Here is a 22,435-nt window from a genome sequence, read left to right as displayed (position 1 = left end):
ATCCGATCTCTAGTAAGGAGTACAGTTTGTGGTCCACAGAATGGACACAAGACAGAGGTACTGACTTGATGGAAAGAGTATGACCAGCAAAGGAGCAACCAAGATCAGTTTGCAGGTGGATAAAAGGATCCTTGTGGTGGTGATGTTGGCCATGGATGGAGATCTGTTGGGATTCGATCTCTTGTGTGGAATTGATGTCATCCGCCTGTTGGACGGCATTCATATAAATGAATATGGGTAGGCCAATTTCCCCGAAGGAAGTTTGCGGTGTCGGCACTGCTGTTGCAGTGAAAATAGAATGACCTGACTTTGATGTCATATTCGACCCAACTAAGAAACATTAGACTGCAACCTGGAAGTGATCGAGTGAGCAGCCGCTACAACAGCTGATCAATCAGACACCTGAATACAGTGTCTAAACACATTCGGAAGGACTATGACTGCGAATTGCAAACTTGGATTCGCAATGGATGGCTGATACCATACCCGGAGAAAAAGCTTGGTCCACCCAAGGGACTAATCCCACAAATGGCGATTGTTCAGCATAAGGGAAAAGTGCTGCCTGTTATGGATTACCGTGAACTAAACGACCATGTGGATGCATACATGGCACGTGCGGATGTGTGTTCACAAAAGCTGAGAGACTGGCAGGGGAAAGGGTCCGACGTGTTAGTATTTGACTTGAGAAAGGCCTACTTTCAGGTATATGTGCCCCATTCTTCATGGCCGTTCCAAACCGTGGTTGTGAAGGAGGAGTGATACTGCCCGACTAGGATGGGATTTGGGCTTAACGTAGCCCCATCTATTATGCAGGCAATTGTGGAGGTTGTTTTGTCCAAAGATATCACTGTTCAAGAAGCAACATCGGCAAATATAGAGGATTTATACATCAACAACAGCGTGGCACCTGTGGAACGAGTGAAGAAGCATTTTCTTCAGTTTGGACTGGAAAGCAAGGAACCAGAGTGGCTTGAAGATGGCGCACAAGTGGTGCTTGGATTGGACATCTGGGGGGAGCGTGGCACTGTGATGGAAGCATGGTAGTATGATTCCAGATGTTCCAGAGATTGTGACATGTTGAGCCATTTTCTCCCTGCGTGAGAAACTGATTGGGCATCTACCATTTTTTGGGTGGCTACGAGCAGCATCAGGAATCAAAGCGACAGGCCAACACCGTAACCGAAGGATAGGACGATACCACAGAGAATGTTCCACTTCAAATGCTCCAGGAAACAATGGCCAGGGTGAAGCAGAGTCTATGGTGTGTAAACAGACAAGATTTCAATGTATGGGTGGACGCAAGTTCCCAGGCAACCGGCGTGCTCCTGGAACGTGATACTATTGTCTTCGAAGATGCATATTGGTTGCGATCCATGAACAACATGCAGCATATTAACTTGGCTGAACTTGATGCAGCATTGAAGGGCATCAACCTTGCGTTACACTGGAAGGCCAAATTTATACACCTAAAAAATGGACTCGGTAAGTGTGTATCACTGGTTGGTGAACACACTCACTGGAAAAATTAGAGTATGCACAAAGGCTACCAGTGAAATGTTACTCCGACGACGATTGGACACGATAAAAATTACTGGTAGAGGAGTATGTTTTTTCAATAGATGTTGCTCTAGTCCCGTCGAGTCAAAACTTGGCAGACCCTATGACACGTGTTCCACAAAGGTGGTTTGATAGGATGAAATTCGCGACTGAGCCTGTATCTCTGACCTGTGCTTCAAAACGTAACGCAATGACTAGTAGTCAGATCATGGAACTGCATAAGAGTAGTGCACATCCAGGCATCCGACGCACAGCATATTTCGTTTGGTAATTGTTGGGCAAGCCCACCAATTACCAAAGCTGATATAAGGTCAACTATCGGAGAATGTGAGGAATGTCGGACGATTAATCCATCTCCAGTTAATTGGACACCAGGGAAATTGGCGGTGCAAGCTAATTAGCAAAGGTTGGGGATGGATATAACATTTTAACAGCAGACATTTCCTGACGCTCACCGATTGCGGTCCAGTGTGTTTTACCATTTGGCGGATGTTGTTGCAGAATTCCAGACATCATTCAGCATCTTGAGTCGATATTTTTGGACCATGGCCCACTGCAGGAACTGCTTACTGACAATGACACTGTATTTACCAGTACGGAATTCAAGGAGCTTTCTGCTGGTTGGGGAGTACGCCTGCGGTTTCGGTGTGTATACGTGCCAGCAGGTAATGGCATTGCCGAACGATGTAACCGCAGTACTAAGCGGATTGCAGCCAGAAAGAGATGCACTGATCAGGAAGCAGTGTATTGGTACAATGTCACACCCTAGGACAATACATCGTTGACAGCACCTGCCAACAGGATCTATAGATATGAAGTTAGGGTGAAGAACATCAATCCAGTACCCACATTACCTGCTTCCGCACAAACTCAATACCATCTGGGTAACTGTATGGGTAAAACCGCCAGGTTATCAATGTACATCCAAGTTCTAAGAAGGAACAGTGATGGAAGTGATCAGCCCGAAAGCCATTGGCGTTGATGGTGTCCCGCGCCGTGTGAAGGAGATACGACCCCGGACATATTCCATCCCTTCTGGTAATGCAGATGATGAGACTTCAGAGGACACTGCATGTATTACACTGCCTGGCCGACAACCAACCCAAAATGGAGAACCCTCGGAAAACCGACCAGATGAGACTTCAAATGATATTGAGTGTATGACACTGCCTGGCCCACGGATAACACAGAAGAGGGACCCCAGAACCACCCTTGCAGTGAAGTACACGCTGAAGATTACCAGCATGACCTTGCACATGCTGTGATTAGGGAGGAGTGTAGACAATGTATGACGAGCCAAATGCTCTCGCGTCTAATGCACAAATGACACTGCGCCTGTGTGATCGTACAGGAAATCCAGTTTGTACTCATTTGCATTAGTTTGCGCTCCCCACGGATATAAAAGATGTCGGATTTTCTTTGTGGCAGCAGTATTTTTTTTTCATTTGCTTCGGTCGGGGAAAGATTTCGTGTTGTTCGTTTCAGAAAGAGGGTGAAGAAGGGAAATACTTAGTATCACGAATTGAGGTCAGGAAGAAAGGGACAGTAATAAGAAAGAACTGAAAATAGAACATCCTGCTTCACTTAGATAATGCTTCGGAATTTTTAAGATAAGGATTCATTTGTCTATGCTCACCAAACTGCTGAAACTTAAATCTACTAACTGAAAGAGACCCTTGATCCACAGGCATCAAAATCAAGTACCTAAATCTGGCATTGACTCATCCTCACAAACCAGGACTTAAAAAAACAAACTAAGACATAACTCCTGATGGACTTCTCTTGTTTATAGCCTCTAAAAGCCGAGCCTTAAAACTAACAATAAAGGTCCACTAAACTTACGTAATCCTTGAAAGCTAAGTTTTTCATCCAGCATTGTAACTTAAAATTAAAAACAAAAAAAATAGAAAATGACAAAGTCAGAAGGAAAATGTGGATGTAACATTTAAAAAAATTTATTTTATTAATGACAAATTTTTTCAACAGATTTTGTAGTTTTTTTTTTTTTTTTTTTTGCTTCGCTGGTGCCAATGACCTTAACAAAACAATTTTTAAAACTCAACAAAAATATGAGCGAAGGCAACGTTTTCTCAGTTGATTTTACATAACAAAAATTTATAAATTTAAAAAAAAAATGAAAAGAATTTTTTTTTATTTAAAATTAACCAACCAGCAGTAAACGTTTAGAATTTTTGGTCATTTGACGTTTTTTTTCTTTCTTTCCTTTAAAAAGGAAAAAAAAGTTTTGTTGTTGGTTTTTTTTCACATGGGCTTGTAAAGTGGCTCTTGTTCCCCAAAGCATTTTTCTTTACATCTAACAAGTATTTATTTATGAAATAAAGACATGTTAAAGAAAGTCATATGTTCTGGTATTTTTAACTTGCTCCATTTCTCACTGTTTTTCATATTCGTTCAGTCTTTTCTTGGATTCTCTTGCGCATTTGTTAACACTTATTAAATTTGTATTATTTATACTGCTATTCTCACAAAATTACAGTTGATATAATCTATCTTCAGGTGCATCTTGTCAAATTCTATACAAAATTTCAAAGTGAACTCTTATTAATTCATGGGATAGATCGTTTTTGTTTTGTTAATTATGCTTGGTAAAAAAGTTTTAAGTAATTTTTATTTTTAGTCGGTATCACTTACAGTAAGTCAGAAAACTGTCACAGATTTTTACTGAACACTTGTGTTAATCTGTTGATTGAATAAAGGGTTTAGTTCTAAAGTTCTGTATAGATTGCAGAGTTTGAGAAGATGCACGTGAAGAAGGTAAGGTTTCTTCAGCTGAAATGTAAGAATTACATCCAAGATATGGACAGTAGTTCACAATTTAAAATATCAATCCTCACTTATTTACGTTTATATTCTATGCCTATCCCCATTGTCACTGATAGCTTTGCATTATTAGATTAGTATTCAAGAAAAAACAGTTACAGTTGATTTGTGCATTCACAAATTCTTGGTGGAGAATTGAGCAATGCTTTTTGGAAGGGAGAACAGCACTTTTAGTGATTGTGTTTTTTAACAAGGAATGCCGAAAAGTTGATAAATGAGCATTGTCAGTGTTTGTGTGTATGGGGTGGATGCAATCGAGTAAGATTAGGAATTTTTTTCCGTTTTTAAAATGTTTAATTTATTTATATTTTTTCTTTGATAATCACATTGGTTCAGTTAAACAAAGTCCATCCATATCACGATCAGTGACGCACACAGTTTTGCCTTCAATGCAGGCAGTTGTGGCTGTAATATCTTCCACATCACCATCAAAGACGTCACTATCTGAAAAAAAAAAAAAAAAAAAAAAAAACAATTTTTAATGTTAATAAGAATAATAAGGACGGGGAGGTATGAAAAATCTGAACAATCCACAGAAAAAAAAAAAAAAAAATTAGGATTCGATTTTAGACCCATGTAGCAATACATCTGAAAAATATTTGATCCAGATTAGTAGTTTTTCTTTCACAATCTACATTAAACAACAATTTGCTCAGATTTCTTTCAAAAAACACATTCCCACTAAGAAGCTTGTTAGACAAAGCATTTTTTGTTTATGATCTAAACAGCACCAGTTACAGACGAAATTGATACATTTGTGTTCAACTTTAAATAAACAATTATATTTCAAGAAAGATACAAATCTATTTTTTACTTAATTTCTTAAATATCACAAGTTTTACAAATTATTGTACCTTATGTTGTAATCATAATACAAGCAAAATAATCAAATATTTACTTTTCATCAAGTTAATTTCAATAAAAACGATAGTCGTATTTTTAAATTAACGCAAATCATACCATGTGAAACATTAACAGCAGCTCTGTCAAAACAGCCAACATTACAATTACTAATGACTAGTGGGTGGGAATTCCAAAGTGCTTTCTACATTAATTTATATAATTTATAACTTGTGTAAATATTGTGAAATATCTAATCCTGTAAGGAAATTAAAACTTCGACACTGCAATGAACATCAACAAATAACTGCAGCATTCTCTCTCAGCTCTCAAAAATTCAACTGCCTGTCTTAATTCGTCCTTAAAATAATTCTCTTCATATGCAAATGAATCACCAATAAAAATCCAACTACAAACACAAGTTGTTTTTATCCACTGAAAATCGAGTGCCCAATGTGTGAAACTCTACATGCCCAAAGCTAGTAACTCTCCGTTTTTTTTTCTCCATTTTTACAATAGGTAATATTTTATCCTAACATTTTTAACCATAGTAGCAATCAAGGTCAATAAAAAAAATTAAACTTTTGTAAAAAAAATTCTCAGCTAAATATTCTGCAAATAAATAAAACATGTTTCTTCTTTATTGAAAATTGTAAAAACTTAATTCTTTGTAAAATAATATTCTGTCTTTTGATGGTAAAAATAATCATCAGTTAAGCATTATTCAAAATAAAACAAATGTCACAAGTGTATTTAAATTTGTACTCTTACCTGCTGGAACAACATAATTTGGGAACAATTCCTTTTAAAAAATGGGTCCAAATTTTTTCTCTAAGCTACAGATTAATCACCAATCACTATTGTTGCTAACTTTTTTTTTTTAAATGTGAGCGAAAGGTGATAACTTGCATACAAACAAGAAGTGGCTTAGAATATTACATCAACATTATGTTTAAAAATAATGTCTAACTACAAAAATTAACATTCTACACAAAAGATCATTTTGAGGTCTGGTCTTTTGGCTCTCATCTATATAATATTCTGCTTGTTCCTTCTTTAGTGTGCACATTATGCTTTGAGGCCAAATACAATTTTTGAAGGTTAATCCGGTAAAAAAAAAAATTTAAAAAAAAATAGGGGAGAGGCTAAATTTGCAAAATTTGGCTTTAAATTAAAAAGGCTAATCTGACAACACTAGACAAGAATATGAAAGTGACCACCTTTTGATGTAGCATTTTTTTCAAATATAAAAAAAATGATCATTGTTATGTTGTGAGAAAAACTCATAATTTCAACATGCAGCAGTTCTTCACTGAAGAAGTCAGCAAAGTGAAAAGGGAAGACTCGAAAGAAACGAGGAAAAAATGAACATTGTTTGTCAAGAGGTGCTGGACTAAAGAGTAAATTAAAGATTGTCTCTTAAAATGTGATTTTATTATTTGTATTGAACTATGCAACACAATATTACTTTCTGAGTATTTATTAGTACTTAGTAATTTATCCCATTTGGGTCAGTTCTATAAAATACTGTTAAGTTCTGAGATATTGTGTTGAACAGAGATGGCGGCGTAGTTCACATTAGTAACCAAGATGGCGGCCAAGAATCAAATGCGGTCTGTGGCGTAGTTAACGGCAAACTGATTGAATCCAAAATTCAACAATTTTTATAATAATTTTGAAATGTTTTCATTGGTTGTTTAGCACAGCCGTTGGTTATAAAAATGATTGGTGAATCCATTCGTCTCGTACCCCCATTAGGAGTCAACAACAAAAAACTGGAAACATTATGTTAGGTATTAGTTTAATTTGGTTAGTAAGGTAGAAATGGTCGCAGTTTAACGTCGTGCCCCGGACAATTTACAATTTTTTTTTTTTTTGGTGTGATTTTGACTTCTCTTTTGGGATTTCTTAGATTATTTCTTTCCCCATCAGACTGATCGGACCTGCTAAGACAATGCACAAGTGAGAGAATTTTCGTAGCTTTTTTTGTCTGGCGTTTCGCTTATATCTTTTGTCATTTTTCCCTGTGCACACACATCACAATTTGGTAGATCGTCTGAAGGTATCATTTTCATGCCTGCGACTACATTTGGTAATTTTTTAATATCAGCTGTATTGCAGTGTCCTAGAATTTTATGCCAGGTTTCCAAGTCGTGACATGCAGTTTTTGAGGGAACCATACTTTTTAAATAATATAGTCAGCCATTTTCTTTAATGTCAAGTACAGTTCCATTGGGGTATATCAATTTTGATGTATTTTGGCCAAATTGTATATTCGCGCCTTATTTAATTGCAGCCTGCACAGAAAATATGTCTTGCTTAAATGTAGGTATGAACAGAGCATTTTTTAGAATACAGTTACAGATTTCGCCTTTATTATTTTTTAGGGATATTTTAGCATCGCCTCTTTAAGACTATATCATTTATTTGACTACCGTCAGCAAGTTTGACAAAATGACTTTGAGGATTAAAGTTTGAATCAAAATTAAATCAGATTCCTTGGTGATAATGTGCGCTGTAGCACCAGTCTACAAGGAATTTTTACCATTTGTGGTATTGTCAAAGTTACATGTGAATAGAAATGTATGTTCTTCCTCAAAGTTCAACGTTTTTTACGGAGTCCATTTTAGAACTTTTATATCGATATTGGAAACTTTTGTGGTTGGGTTGTCCACAATTATAGCAGATAATTTTATTCTTTTCTTGGGAAAAGAACTTTTGGAGACGTTGCGGTGAGGTGCGTAATTTGGTGGTGTCTGCTTTCAAGAAGCATTTTTGAACTTCATAATATTGCTGGAGTTATTATTGTCCACGAGCATACGATTAGTCCCTTCGTAACTGCGCAATGTCACTTTAAATTCGCTGAAATTTATGGGTTTGTTTTTCTGAGTTATAACAGTTGTAAATGGTTTAAAATCGGCTGGAAGTTCCTTCAGGGTCATTGATATCAACAAGCTATCGCTTATTTCACCTGAGAGTTTTAAGGCATTGGCGGTTGTTTCTGCCCTTATAACGTAGTCGGTAATCGTTTCATCCTAATTACGTTTCAGAGATGTTAGTTCTGTATATAGCGATATAATTTTCAGTTTCCCTTTTGATAAATAATGTTCTCTTAATATGTTCAATGCTTTCCTTCCATCTTATAATCAGAGACAGATTTCTATCGTCTAAACATTGAATCAGTTCTGCAAAAACAGTCGCGTTCTTTTTGAGAAATTCGGGGTCGTTTGGATTCTCTGTTGGAGATTGTATGACTGTAGTTTGCGAATACTTAGATATCCCAGAAATTTTACCTGCCACAATTCGAATTTAGATTCCGATCCGTCAAAGAAAAGACGGTGGCATAACCTGTTAAGTTTTGAGACATTGTGTTGAACAAAGATGGCAGTGTAGTTCGGATTAGTAACCAAGATGGCGGCCAAGAATCAAATGCGGTCCATGGTGTAGTTAATATCGAACTGATTGAATCTAAAATTCGACAATTTTTATAATAATTTTGAAACGTTTTCATTGGTTATTTAGCACAGCCATTGGTTATAAAAAGGATTGGCGAATCCATTCGTCTCATACCCCCATTAGGAGTCAAAAACATTTTACAAATACAATGGACAATATTTTCATAAAATGTTAAACTCATGTTTACTGCGTGTTATTTGTTTTTTCTATCTAAAAAAATAATTTTTTGCATTATCCAGAAAAATATCGGCTTTATCATATTTTTCGATTAAATTTCTTATTCCACGGGTCTCACTAATACAGGGGTACCCATTATGTCGATTGCAGAGTCTCTGGGTATTGAAAAAAAAAATGTTGGCACTGACAAACTTTCAGAATCTTGTGGCAGTCATGTGCGCAACTTGAGTGCACGCTGGATAAAACAAACTGGCAATTGTTCGGCAGACTTCGACAAATGCTTTAAAGACTTTGGTTTACTCAAGCTAATTGCTACATTCATGTGCTGCTCTTTCTAAAAAGATGTTGAGGTTGTTTCACTGGCATTGAAAATTGCAACACTTTCACCTGAACTCTTCTGGAGTGAGGATTCTGACACTATAAGCAGATGTTCAGCGGATTCAGAGCTCACAAACGATTATGGAACTTACAAACGACCCAAACATTAGTAAATGTGTTACCTTCTTGACTGTATTATTTGGTTTCATTTATGCGAGTCAACCTTTTTCCACATGAAAACCATCAAGTCCAAATAATGCGATGAGCATCTATAAATCTTTTTGGGGCTGGCTATTAGCAACTACTGTCTGGACTATGCATTCCTGACTGATTTCATCTAATGCAAATCATCAGTGTAAGGTAATGACAAAAAAAAAGTACAGAGTTGTACTGTGCAATGTGGGTTGATGCAATAATGCAACATGTACTTGCATATAATGTACATATAAAAATAATTTACAATATATTTTTATAAATAATGGGTTTTGCATTTTTAGTAGGTGATAATCATTAAGACTTAGTCATGTCATGTCATAAGTAACTCATGCTGAAAAAGCGTGCGCGCTCCCGCTGCTAGTATATAAAAAGCGTGCGCGCTCCCGCTGCTAGTATATAAAAAGCGTGCGCGCTCCCGCTGCTAGTATATAAAAAGCGTGCGCGCTCCCGCTGCTAGTATATAAAAAGCGTGCGCGCTCCCGCTGCTAGTATATAAAAAGCGTGCGCGCTCCCGCTGCTAGTATATAAAAAGCGTGCGCGCTCCCGCTGCTAGTATATAAAAAGCGTGCGCGCTCCCGCTGCTAGTATATAAAAAGCGTGCGCGCTCCCGCTGCTAGTATATAAAAAGCGTGCGCGCTTCCGCTGCTAGTATATAAAAAGCGTGCGCGCTTCCGCTGCTAGTATATAAAAAGCGTGCGCGCTCCCGCTGCTAGTATATAAAAAGCGTGCGCGCTCCCGCTGCTAGTATATAAAAAGCGTGCGCGCTCCCGCTGCTAGTATATAAAAAGCGTGCGCGCTCCCGCTGCTAGTATATAAAAAGCGTGCGCGCTTCCGCTGCTAGTATATAAAAAGCGTGCGCGCTTCCGCTGCTAGTATATAAAAAGCGTGCGCGCTCCCGCTGCTAGTATATAAAAAGCGTGCGCGCTCCCGTTGCTAGTATATAAAAAGCGTGCGCGCTCCCGCTGCTAGTATATAAAAAGCGTGCGCGCTCCCGCTGCTAGTATATAAAAAGCGTGCGCGCTCCCGTTGCTAGTATATAAAAAGCGTGCGCGCTCCCGTTGCTAGTATATAAAAAGCGTGCGCGCTCCCGTTGCTAGTATATAAAAAGCGTGCGCGCTCCCGCTGCTAGTATATAAAAAGCGTGCGCGCTCCCGCTGCTAGTATATAAAAAGCGTGCGCGCTCCCGCTGCTAGTATATAAAAAGCGTGCGCGCTAGAATGTGAGATTTATATTCTATACTACTACTGCTAAATAAGAAAAAGAAATGTTAATTTCTAGTGAAAGTCTTACCCCTGAGGCTGGTGGGTCCCCCTCCATCACGATGTGGAGATTCCAGCATGGCATCAGCAATGTGTTCTCGCAGACGATTATCATCTTCCTCATTATGTTCAGTGTTTCCTCTTGGCAAACGTGATAATTCAGATTCTGTCCAGTAGCCATAGACATCACTCAGGTTAGGAGATTGCTCAAAACTACCTACAAAAAGGAACAGAAAAAAATATATACTCATACACAGCTCAGTCAGTCCCTTTTTTTTTTTTTTTTTTTTTTTTTTTTTTTTAACTAAATGAAAATAGAGGGGGGGGGGCCCTACACACTTCTTGCGCAGCATATTCACAATATTGTAAATAATGATTGAAATGTTTTGTTATTCTACTTTTTATACCGATTGATACAATTATTTTTCCAGTTGAAGACATTTTCTTTAACTTCCTCAAATCAGATTTTTTCTAGTAATCATATGAATATTAATATTCCTAGAAAAGCATGACTTTTATTCATTTTTGTATTAGAAAAACTTTTTAAATAAAAAAAAAATCGATTTTTTTTTTGATTTTTTTTATTTCATTAAATGAACACCCCTTACATCTAGAACAGTTTTATCAACAATAAGATCTTGAATAACAAAACTTCAAAAAATTACTTTTTCATACGTCCTTCAAACTTTTATGGAAGCTTATTGGAAAAACGGTCCCCTTTATTTTGAAATTTCAATCAAAAAGATCATTTTATATGAAACTTGTCTTGTAAAAATTAGCCAAAAGCAATTCTTAGTTAAGGAAAAAAAAAAAAAAAAAAAAAAAAAAAAAAGACAACCCTTTCCACATGATATGGCACAAGACTTTAAAAGTGAGTAGAGTAGGCTAACACCCCTAAAGGAGCACTTTGGCTTAAAAATTGTCTAGTTAGTCCCATTGGCATTTCCCGATCAAGGCTCCTCAGGTAGTAATAAACTAACTACTCTCCAAAGAGGAAAAGCAAAGCCTGAAAAGGCAGACCTTCTAGGACTATGAACAGATAAAAAGCCAGTCTGTCGGATTGATTGTTGATAAGAGATCCTTGACCGGTATATATCAGTCTTTCAGCAATTTTGAAAGAAACAAAACTCCTAAAACAACGCCCATTTTTATCTTGAAATATATTTTATCTAATCTCAATCATTATGTAAACATGTGCTGTGCAGCATGCTTTGCTGATGCTGAAAATATCTGGTCAGAGTCAGACCACCAAAGAGATATTCTTTGAAAAAGTGCCTTATTTGTTAGAATTGCCATGCTGAGATCAGTTTTGTGGGAAAAGAAATTTTCTTAGATTGGCTCTAGATAAAACCTTGATGAAAAGATCTGGATGTTAGCTTCTGGCCAACTTTTGTGTGGTCCAAATAGTGACCACCAATAAAAGACCAGAAGCAGTCAAGGGTGAAGAGAATGATCATATTCAGAAAGAAGAGAAGGGAGTTGAACTTTGGAGAGAGAAAGTTTTCGGGAGAGTTATGACACAGCTTTTTAGGTTAGATCCTTTAAAACTTTCAGTAAAGGACTATATTAAGTTTTGGTGTAGTTGGGCAAGAATCTAATGCTGTCATTCAATTAAGCAGACGGATACCACTTGCAAACTTCAAAAATAATAAGCATAGCTGGACTTTGGTTTTGCTTGGTACGAAGACACTTTGTTGCAGCATTAACTGGATCGATCGACATATTTTGACTTGGATGCAACGTGTAAAACAATAACTGTGGTGCAGTGAACATACAAAAGCAATGTTCACATTTATAATTAAGATTAAATAATTTATATTTTAAGTTAAAATGAATGTTGTCTCTTGTTAGACCTGATCATCAATTTTAAAATTTATCATCAAGATTTGTTAAGCTTTTTCTATCAGTTTTAAGTGACAAATTGAACATCTTATATAGCTATGTAGACCTCTTTTGCAAATAAACGAAACATAGCATCAGGAGATCCAGTGTGTGGACACCTCTTTTCAATTTTTGTTCACCCCCAAATCAGGAGCTAGTGTGAACAGAATTAGGGTACAGATTTAATGGATATTTGTGCAGCAAATAGTTTTGTTTACATTAAATTTAAATTTTTGTTGGTACTGTTGAAGTAGCAGGGAACAAATTCCAAAGGCAAGCAACTCCAGGAAAGACACTATTAGAGTAGAAATCTTTCCAGCATATGGAAAGCTCTACAGTGAAGGGGTGGATTTTGCTGCTTGTTGAGTTGATCAGGGGTATTTAAATTGAGGAAGGATGTGCAGCAAGTTCGTCAAAGCACATTCCTAGAGTGTAAATTGTCAAATACTATCGAGTATTTGTCTAAAGCTTTCGCCACTTCTACACAATTAGGACGAAATTTTGTAGTCGATAAATGGAGTTTTTAGATTAAAAAAAAAAAAAAAATTGGTTTCTATTGATTTTTGTCAATTCTAATAAATTATGATGGTAGCTGCCAAATTATGCAGTTGAAATTACCTAAATATTACTGAATTATAAAAACAAAAAGACAAAAACCCAACATTAATCGTGTTAGAAAGTGAAAAATTGCAGCCATCTCGTTTTTTATAAAATAGAGCAAAATGAAACAAGGGAAGTAATTCTAAATGTTTAATGTGACCAACGCAAAACAAATAAACATAACATATATACAGTGAACTTGCCAAAAGTTCATGAGCATGCAGGAAATCAAAACTAGATTTTATTTGAGCAAAATAAATATTGCGGATTCAATTTCCTCAGCTCGATTTGGAAAATTCCAAAAACTTGTTTTCCAAAAGTTATCGGAAGGAAATTACCTCCCTTGTGAATCCATATGTTACGGTTTTTCCTTAGTCTAGGGGTATCGGAACACTGCAAACATATCAATGAAAAATAAAAGAGTAAAAAAATTTGAAAAGAAAAACAAATTTTTATTAAAGAAAAGCAAAATTAAAAATAGTAAAGAAAATGAATTTCAATAAGGTGTTTATAATCTATAGTGTAAGGGAGATAACTGTTTTCTGGTTATTTCGCTTTAGATAGAAGTAAATGCTTTTAAGTAATGTTTGTTTTTTGATCTTTTAAAACATACATGCTTTTGGTCAAATATAATTCAGGAAAATCTATATTTACCTATTTGTTGATAAAAGATTCTTCTGTATCTTGTTTGGTTCATCGGTTATTTTAACGACTCGAATTTTGTTTTTCTTTCGGTCGGAGTTATACTAGATGGTCGCCTCTCATTTGCATCCCAACATCATGTTATAATTATAATTTGCGGCCGTTCGCTATTTATAGCAATCGTTAGAGAAGGTTCTGGAACAAACAGTTTAGAATGTTTTTTGTTCCATATTTTGAAAATCTCCAGAGACACTAATTTGAACGTTTTATATTCAAATTCTTAAGTAATACTTTTATATTATTTTATATAATCTTTTAAGTAATTTATTATTTTTTATATTATATAATATTTGAAGTATTGTTATTTTGTTATAATTATTAAATTATTTTTGTGTTTTATTTTTATTATGTTATTACATGGATAATGTATATTATTAATCATTAATAATTATTTTTTATTATGTTATTTGGATAATTATTATCTTTTGTGTAATAAATCATAATTTCTTCATATAGTAAGAGGAAAATGTATCATACCATGACACGTACAGTGGGCATGCAGGAAATCAAAACTAGATTTTATTTGAGCAAAATAAAAATCAATTTCCTCAGCTCCATTTAAAAAATTCCAAAAAACTTGTTTTCCAAAAATTATCAGGAGGAAATTACCTTCCTTGTGAACTCTTGTGTCTTACATGAGCAAACACGATCGTGTTCTTCAAATTCTATTTTCTTTAATAAATAATTTTCTACCCTATCAATTTCGGTAATTTTTTAATATAACCATCTTAGAAATATGAGGAATATGTAGATACCATTTTTTTATGTGAAATTCAATATTACGATTTTTAAAATTTCGTTCTAATAGTGTAGAAGAGCCAACCTTTATTTAAAAGACTTGAGGAGAGAGGGTGTTTATACAAAAAGAAACTAAAATATTGCATGCAGATCAGATGAATAGAAATATTTTTTGTTGCTTACCAACTTCGATGAGTAAAGGAGAACAGGTTGTGCCTCGAGCAGCGGATAAACTGCCCTCAGAGGCCGAAGATCTTCTGTATGCAGGTCTAGTGTTTGGCATGGCCATTGGGCTTGAGCGAGTAGGTTGGATCCTAAAATCAAGGAGGTTAGAGGAAGAATGAAACAAAAGAAAACAAAGAAAACTTTAAAACAAAATAGACAAGAGAATAAAAAGTTTAAAAAATTGGGGACTTTTCTTGAGATGATTCTATAGTGAGCCGTTTACATTTGCCAATTTTGCTTTGTCTAGATCAAACACACAGGCACAGAACAAGCTGTGTGCAGTAGCACACACACACACACATGGAGTGGAGCACATGCAAACATCACATAACTTTGATACGCATGCATTTCCTGTGACCTGACATAGCCTTCTGTTTCCCTTGACTGTTCCCTCTTTCACTTGACACCAAGCAGTGCACACGTATAAACACACACACTTCATAAGCATGCACTCGAAGAGCAGCAAACAGAAATGTGAGGTAGGCTTGCATATTTTTTGTATAAACATTGTTACCTGTAAGATGCTTACACATAGAGCTAATACAGTATGAACAAGTCAAGACTTATAATTAAGCTATATATCGCTCATGTAAAATATGAGCTATAACCTCTATTTGTGCACACTTCCAGAGGTCAACACATACAAGCCACTATCACACGTCCTTACAGGACTACCAAATTATTGCACAAATGTAATATATATATATATATATATATATATATATATATATTGGTATAATGGTTTTCCTTATTACTAAGTCGTGAACATACTTTATATAGCCTTGCAACAATTCTGCATTAATTTTGTTTTTAGTATTGAGTTATCATACATCAAATCAAATAGTTACTTGAGGATAAGAGTCAATGAGATGGACTGATTGCCAATTGAAAGATGAGGAACACTATGAAAGACTTTAATTTCATCATTAAAATTATTTCATGAAATACGGATTTATGACTTAAGAATTTCCAACAGAAAAAAAAAAAAGATGAAAACAAAAAATGTCAAATAACTGTTACAAAAGGAAGTTCATAATATTTTATTTTGTCATTTTCTATATTCAATTAGTTTCAATTTTATTGCATCTGGAACAATTGCTTGTATATTTGTTGCATCGTTTGCCCCCCCCCCCCCCCCAAAAAAAAAACTCACCACTCAAACTCAGATTATTTCAGGAAAACTGACAATGACCATTGCAAAGTAAAAGTTATAATTTAAAAAATGAAATGTAAATAAAAGCGGTTTCAAAAACAAAAATATGATCCAGATAGGTAGAGAAGTAATTTTTACTGCCTTTGGTCAGTTATTTTTGATTTTCACCATTTTTCTGTTGGAAATTGATACTCGCCAAATTTGTTAAATTGCAATAGTTGACACTAATTGATTAATAGCAAAGAACACATTTTTTAATCAATATAGAAGCGACAAACACATACATACTTGAGGTCACATAATTTAATATTTATTTTTTTAAGAAATCAAGGGAAACAACTCTTATTTTCAGGTCACTATTGGAGAAGCCATTCGAATGCTAGGTAACAATAAAATGTAAATAAAACCCTGCTTAGAGGGGAATCATCTCACGCAAGACTCTGCAAATCATAGAGGTCTTCACCACTCATTTCAGATGAGCAAATAGAAGATTCCGGATTTTGTGATAGAAGAGCAGAAGAACTCGAAGATAACACGGTGGTGCACTGGCTGTTCTGGTAGGTCTTGAAGGAAAATTGAGGACCCATCCACAATCGGCGATGCGGACCAGCATGGGTTAACATTTCAACCTGAAATTTAGAAAATGAAATCTTTAACATTTATTAAAAAATAAAATTTAAATAAAATAAAAATATTCTCATAATTGTGGAATTTTGTTCACATATACATAACTACATTTCACACACACACACACACACTTTCTTATACATTAATTCTTAGCTACAGCAATGTTTGCAATTATGCACTGTCTCCACTGGACATGATCACAGAGTTGGTCTGAACAAAATTCAATTTTACAGAAAACTTGTGTAGAGTGTCTACCGATCTTATTGGCTTTCCCATTATTTTCGGCAACTTCCAGTGCAAAGGCAAGTTTCACAACAATGACATTGTTGGCCCTCAACACATCCACACAATTTGATCTGCGATTCCCTCATCATGCCCTTAATTAGTGCAATGCCATAGCACTTCAGATATTTTCATTGTAGACATGGTCAAGCAATGTAATTCTGGCAACCCAGCAAAGCAGTCTCAGAATTCATTTTTTTTAAATGGCTCTATATCATTTAAAATAAAAAGCTCAGGATAAAATAAAGTTTGTAAATCTTTTTTTTTAATGGACTCAAAATTTCATTGAATTTAGTTTTAAAATAATAGGCAGCCCTTTTTGTTCATGTATCATTTCAGTGGTTGATTGGAGTCGTATGACATTTTTAATTGTAAACACTGACAAATGACAAAGATTTAATGATTTTTCGTCGCATGAAATTTTGGTTTTGACTCAACATTTCAATTTTCATCTTTGTGAATAAAGTTTTTTCACAAAAATTGTGTTTACATAAGTTAATTATTCTCCTTTAATGATATTTCGATATTACAATGTCGAGAAGATATCTGAATGCACTTTATCGGTACATGTAAAATATGTCAAGACATTAAAAAATGAAAATATCGGAAAAAGGTTATATTGCATGCATCCGTTATGGAACAAAGTTCTCCGAAAAAATTTCACTTAATTTCATCAAGTAATTTTTATTTTTTACAGCAAAAAACAATTTGTTATATCGAGCAAAAGGTTCGATTTTTAGGAAGAAAAGCTAGAATTAAAAATGGGGAGGGAGTATCGGCGCTTTACATGGAGTTATCTCCCCATGGCGTGTTTAACAAATTTGAAAATGGCTGACTTCAACGTGCTCTCATAAGTATTTTTCTGCTGTATAAAAAAAAAAAAAAAAAAAAAAAAAAAAAATCGATCAAATTAAATGAAATTTTTTTTTGGAGATCTTCAGTTCAAAACAGATGCGTACAATATAACCTTTTTTTCAATATTTTCATTTTTGAATGTCTTGACTAAACTGTGCAAGTACCATTTTATCATACCTTCAAAATATAGAGAAGTGAAGACAATATGACATTTTAGTCATGTAATCTTAACTTTTTAAGTTATTTTTGGGCTGCAGATATTTCTGTGAATTTGAAGATATTAAATTTATTTTCTTGGCAAAGATCTGAGAATTATAAAAAAAATTATGACTGAAGGTCATTATTTAAAGTTATTATTTGGGTTTTTAATGTCATTTAAAGGAGATTATGTTTGGAAAAATGGAATCCAAATGTATCCTAAATTTGTTGCAATATCAACAAATTATTCCAATTTTTTTCATTTTAGTCCGAGTAACTATTAAAAGTGTTATGAAATTAATATTTGTTTATCCAAATAATAAATGAATAAAAACGAAAAAAATGTCTGTATATTTAATTTTACGTCTGCAGTGCAGAAATTTTTGTTTAAAGAAAAGGAGAATTATTTTAATAAAATATGAGATTTAGGTTAGGTTATAAATATTTTTCATTTTTAGAGTCTCAAGTAATATTTTATTATTTACTAGCGGGGGGTAACCAGCATTGCCCAGGTGTTTTGAGGTGTGCGTGATTTTGAGTAAATCAAGACAAAAGAAAAAATTGTTGCCCGGGTGTTTGTTTCCGGGGAAGGGGGGGGGATTAAAAAAAATGCAATTGGCCAAAAAAGAAAAACAAAAAAAAAAAAATAAAAAATGGAAAAAAATAAAATAAAAAAAATTAAAAAGACAAACAGAAAGAAAGATAGCGCCTGAAATGCAAATGTTTATTTTATGCTAGCATTTAATGTATTTATTTATTTGTTTTGTTTATGCAAAAGATTTATCCACATAAAGTAATTTGTTTGTCTGCAAAAATGGATTTTTTAACCATATAGATGTTAGGTGTAGGTACACCGGTTTTTTATTTGTTGTTAATTAAACGTGTGTATGCACAGTGTCATGTCATAGTGGCTTTCTTTCAAATCCAATGTCATCTGCCTCAATTTATGTAGTGTTTTTTTTATTGGGCTAATGAAACTTTGAGAAATTCAACGTGTAAAAATAAATAATGAATAAGTAACTAATTGCAAAAGAAGTCACCTCTCCCCCATAATATCACCTTAAAAAGTACAGTAAATCGGCTGCATATAAAACTGTATTTACCTGAATGTTGGCTGAGAATTGTTAATCGATGAGGCTAGGTCGATAAAGGAATGAACGTGACATAAATACAGTTGGATATGCAATTAATAATTACAGACGGATAGAGTTAAATGTAAAATCTGGAATCTAATGTTAGTTTGTTTCGTATTTTGGTGTATTTAATAAACGCGATTGTTTCTGTGTAAACTGTAGAATGCGGCGGAGAACGGATTTCTGTAAGAGAATTGAACTGTATTCACCTGAATGTTAGCTGGGTAGTATTAATTGATGAGGCTATGTCAAAAAAGAAAGGAACGTGACATAAATACAGTTGAGAATGCAATGGTAGTTGGTTTCGTTTATGTAATAAAAGCGATTTTCTGTGTAAACTGTATTTTTAATGCAGAGGAGAATGGATTTCAGTAAGAGAGCGTTGTGATAGACCTATTAAATTAAGCAAGGTAAAAGTGAACCTGGGCTAAGAATGTGTGATAAGAAAAAGGCATCAGTAACCCTTCGGTACTTTACCCCCCCCCCCCAATGTAAATGAAATAAACAAAAAAGTAAAGTAAAGAACAAAAAAAAAACTACAAAAAAGAAACTAAAGATGGCATCAGTAACACTTCGGTTCATTAACTCCCCCTCCCCTGAATATAAATAAAATAAAAAATAAAAGAAAAAGAAATGGCATAAGTAAACATTGGATTCAATGTAATCGAAAGTTGCATTTCAACCAACCGAAAAATGCGAATCTTTTCTTTTTTTCTTTTTTTTAAAGCAACTACAAACTCAAACCGGAGCTTCCTCGTAGTGTCCCTTGTGGACGTATCCCCACCGGTGATAAGTGGGCACGAGGAGTATGAATGTAATAGAGGGAAAAAGATTTTACCACTTCCATTGATTGTAACCGAATTTGTCCGTGGACTCTCAGCAGAAAAAATATAGGGATCTAAATTTATCGAGTAAGTGGATAAGTGATAGGCCTATAACACACCAAAGGTAATGTGCTGCAGTGCGTGCACATTCCATCTGCATGAAATGTCTTGATTTTCAATCCTATTAAGGTCAAAATCGCAGGGGAAAAAGGAGTTTATTTTATTTATAGACTAGCGAGTGTGTCTGGCATTGCCTGGGTGTTTGAAGCAAAAAAAAGTAGTAGTAGGCAGGCAGGCTGGAACTCGTGATGCGACGGCAGAAAAGTGAAAGAAAATGTGACATCTTACCAATTACGCTATGACAGGAGAGGAAGTGAAAAGTGTTCAAATTTATCGATGTCAATCAAAAAGTTGACTTGAAGTTAAGAATAACGCAGGCGCAGAAATGAAGGTTGGTTGTAGGCCAGTTACTGCCATATTTCGCATCACCACGATGTTGGGGAAAACCAGCTTCCCCTAAAAAGGGAACCTCTCCAAATGAATAGCAATTGTTTGATATGAAGAGTTTCCCCTCAACATTGATCAAGGCTAAATTGTATTTCTGGAGGTCCTGGTCGGAAAGCCAAGCGGCCTACTTCGCTCCGATTAGTTTCGCTTTTTATATGAAAAAGACAAACACGCGAAAGGACGGAATAGCAAATAGATATTATAATCTAGAGTGTAAGGAAAGTTCTAAGAAAAAAATTTTTTTAAATAAAATAGTAACGTGGTCGAGACCGCCCTCTCCCCATGAAAACAGCCTTGGATATACAAAAATGTGCGTGCTATTTTTGCCTTTATATATATACTAGCGGGGGTAGTTTTGGTAAGTTGGTAGGATCGAACCCAAAGCCCTGAGGCGAAGTTGGAGAATAAAATGTGAAAAAAAACATGAACCGTTCGGCCAGCCAGAATGAGTTACTGAAAGATGTTTGAATTTATTTAAGTAAGAACAAAATTGACAGGTGCCCGCACGGAAGTCGTAGAGTTAAGATTTTGTGTGAGCGTTACGACGATGACATAAGCAATAGCTATTCAGCAGTTGTTTTTAATGAGGTCAATGACCAGGTTTGTTTGGGCGGGATCAAAACATCGAGAAAAAAAAAAAAAAAAAAAAAAAAAAAAAAAAACACAAAAAAGACTAACGTAAAGTAAACGAACAATGTTAAAATGTAAAAATCTGAAAAACAGAAAAAAACAAACGTTAAAAAAAAAAAAAAAAACATGAAAAATGAAATGGCTTAAATAAGCCTGTTTCGATATTAAAATTAAAAAAAAAAAAATCGGTGGGTACCCAGGTGTTTTTGGGTGTGTGGTTGGGGGTGGATAAGCGAAGTAAAAAAAAAAAAAAAATAAACAGAAAAACGAACGTTACGTGAAAAATGGCTTTAATAACACTGGTTCAATATTTAAATTTAAAAAAAAAAAAAAAAAAAGACATCTCACACCACGATTCGAACCCAAAACATTTAGATAATGAACCAACGCGCTAACCAACTGAGCTAACGCGACGTACATGAATTTTAGTTCTTCAACTAAATCAGGTCATGACGTCATCTGAGGCATGCATAGAACTGGTTGTCGTCACGAGAGGACCGTTTTTGTTAGAAAAGTGCTCAGTTGAGGGTGAAGGAATTAACGTTTTTGGCTAATTTTTTTATATTTGTCGTCCGAAGTGTCGAGCTTCAAAATTATACCAATCTCGTGAAAATCTCACCTCTGTTGAAAGTTTTTGAGAGACATACAAACATACATTTAAACAGACAGGTGAGATTTATATTATAAATAAATTTTTAGTTCTTTGATGTACAAGCTATTTTGCCATTCATTCTTATTTCAAATTATTATAAAGAAAAAAAAATGTAGACAGTCTTATTGCATTAAAAAAAATCTATTTTCTCAGCATAATATCAGTAAACAATGTCAGTAAACACTCCTGTATAAAGCAACAAGTCCCACAACACTAGTAGATCTTAGATGGTTGCTGATCTTGTGATTACAGACGACGATAGTGGTAGTGTACCACTTGAGCCATGTTACATGGATGCAGACAGCAACTTTAGTGTCCAACCAAAATTTATATATATATATATATATATATATATATATATATATATATATATATGTATATATATATATAAAACAGTAAGTGTGTGTGAACAAATATTTAACCGGTAAACTCTTGAACTACTAGTAACACGACACTGAAATTAATAGGAAATAGTAATCATATCACCAAAGATAGTTTATAACGAGTAAAATCTTTGCCGATATATTTCCACTTCTTTCTATTCATGCCTAAATTCAATTCATTTCTTGCTATTGAATCTTTCTAACCTATCTCTAGATAGCTACATTTATAAGGAATGTGGCTGGAGTGCTAAATGTTTTATCTTCAATTCTAACTGATGGCATCTAAGTTTTTGTTTTTTTTACTTTTGAAATCATTACTATTGTTACATGAAATGGCTGTCCCCTTCTCATGTAAGGGAGACATACTAGAGAAGTGAAAAT

General features: G+C 34.8%; 1 protein-coding gene across 2 annotated transcripts in view; it reads right to left on the bottom strand.

The window, feature by feature from the left end:
• Positions 1-3,483: 3,483 nt before the first annotated feature.
• The window catches only part of LOC145242447 (BCAS3 microtubule associated cell migration factor-like), a 156,450-nt gene continuing 137,498 nt past the window's right edge, over positions 3,484-22,435 (bottom strand). For both annotated transcript variants that reach the window (XM_080105503.1, XM_080105504.1), the window contains 4 exons: positions 16,396-16,592; positions 14,769-14,899; positions 10,696-10,881; positions 3,484-4,842 (listed from right to left, as the gene is read on the bottom strand). In XM_080105503.1, the coding sequence (XP_079961629.1) occupies positions 4,721-4,842; positions 10,696-10,881; positions 14,769-14,899; positions 16,396-16,592 (636 nt within the window). In that variant the 3' untranslated portion in view covers positions 3,484-4,720. The remainder of the gene's footprint in view (positions 4,843-10,695; positions 10,882-14,768; positions 14,900-16,395; positions 16,593-22,435) is intronic.

Source organism: Euprymna scolopes, chromosome 21 (assembly GCF_053919585.1).
Source record: "Euprymna scolopes isolate OS-2025 chromosome 21, ASM5391958v1, whole genome shotgun sequence".
Taxonomy (NCBI): Eukaryota; Metazoa; Mollusca; class Cephalopoda; order Sepiida; family Sepiolidae; genus Euprymna; species Euprymna scolopes.
This window is presented reverse-complemented; position numbering and strand designations above follow the sequence as displayed.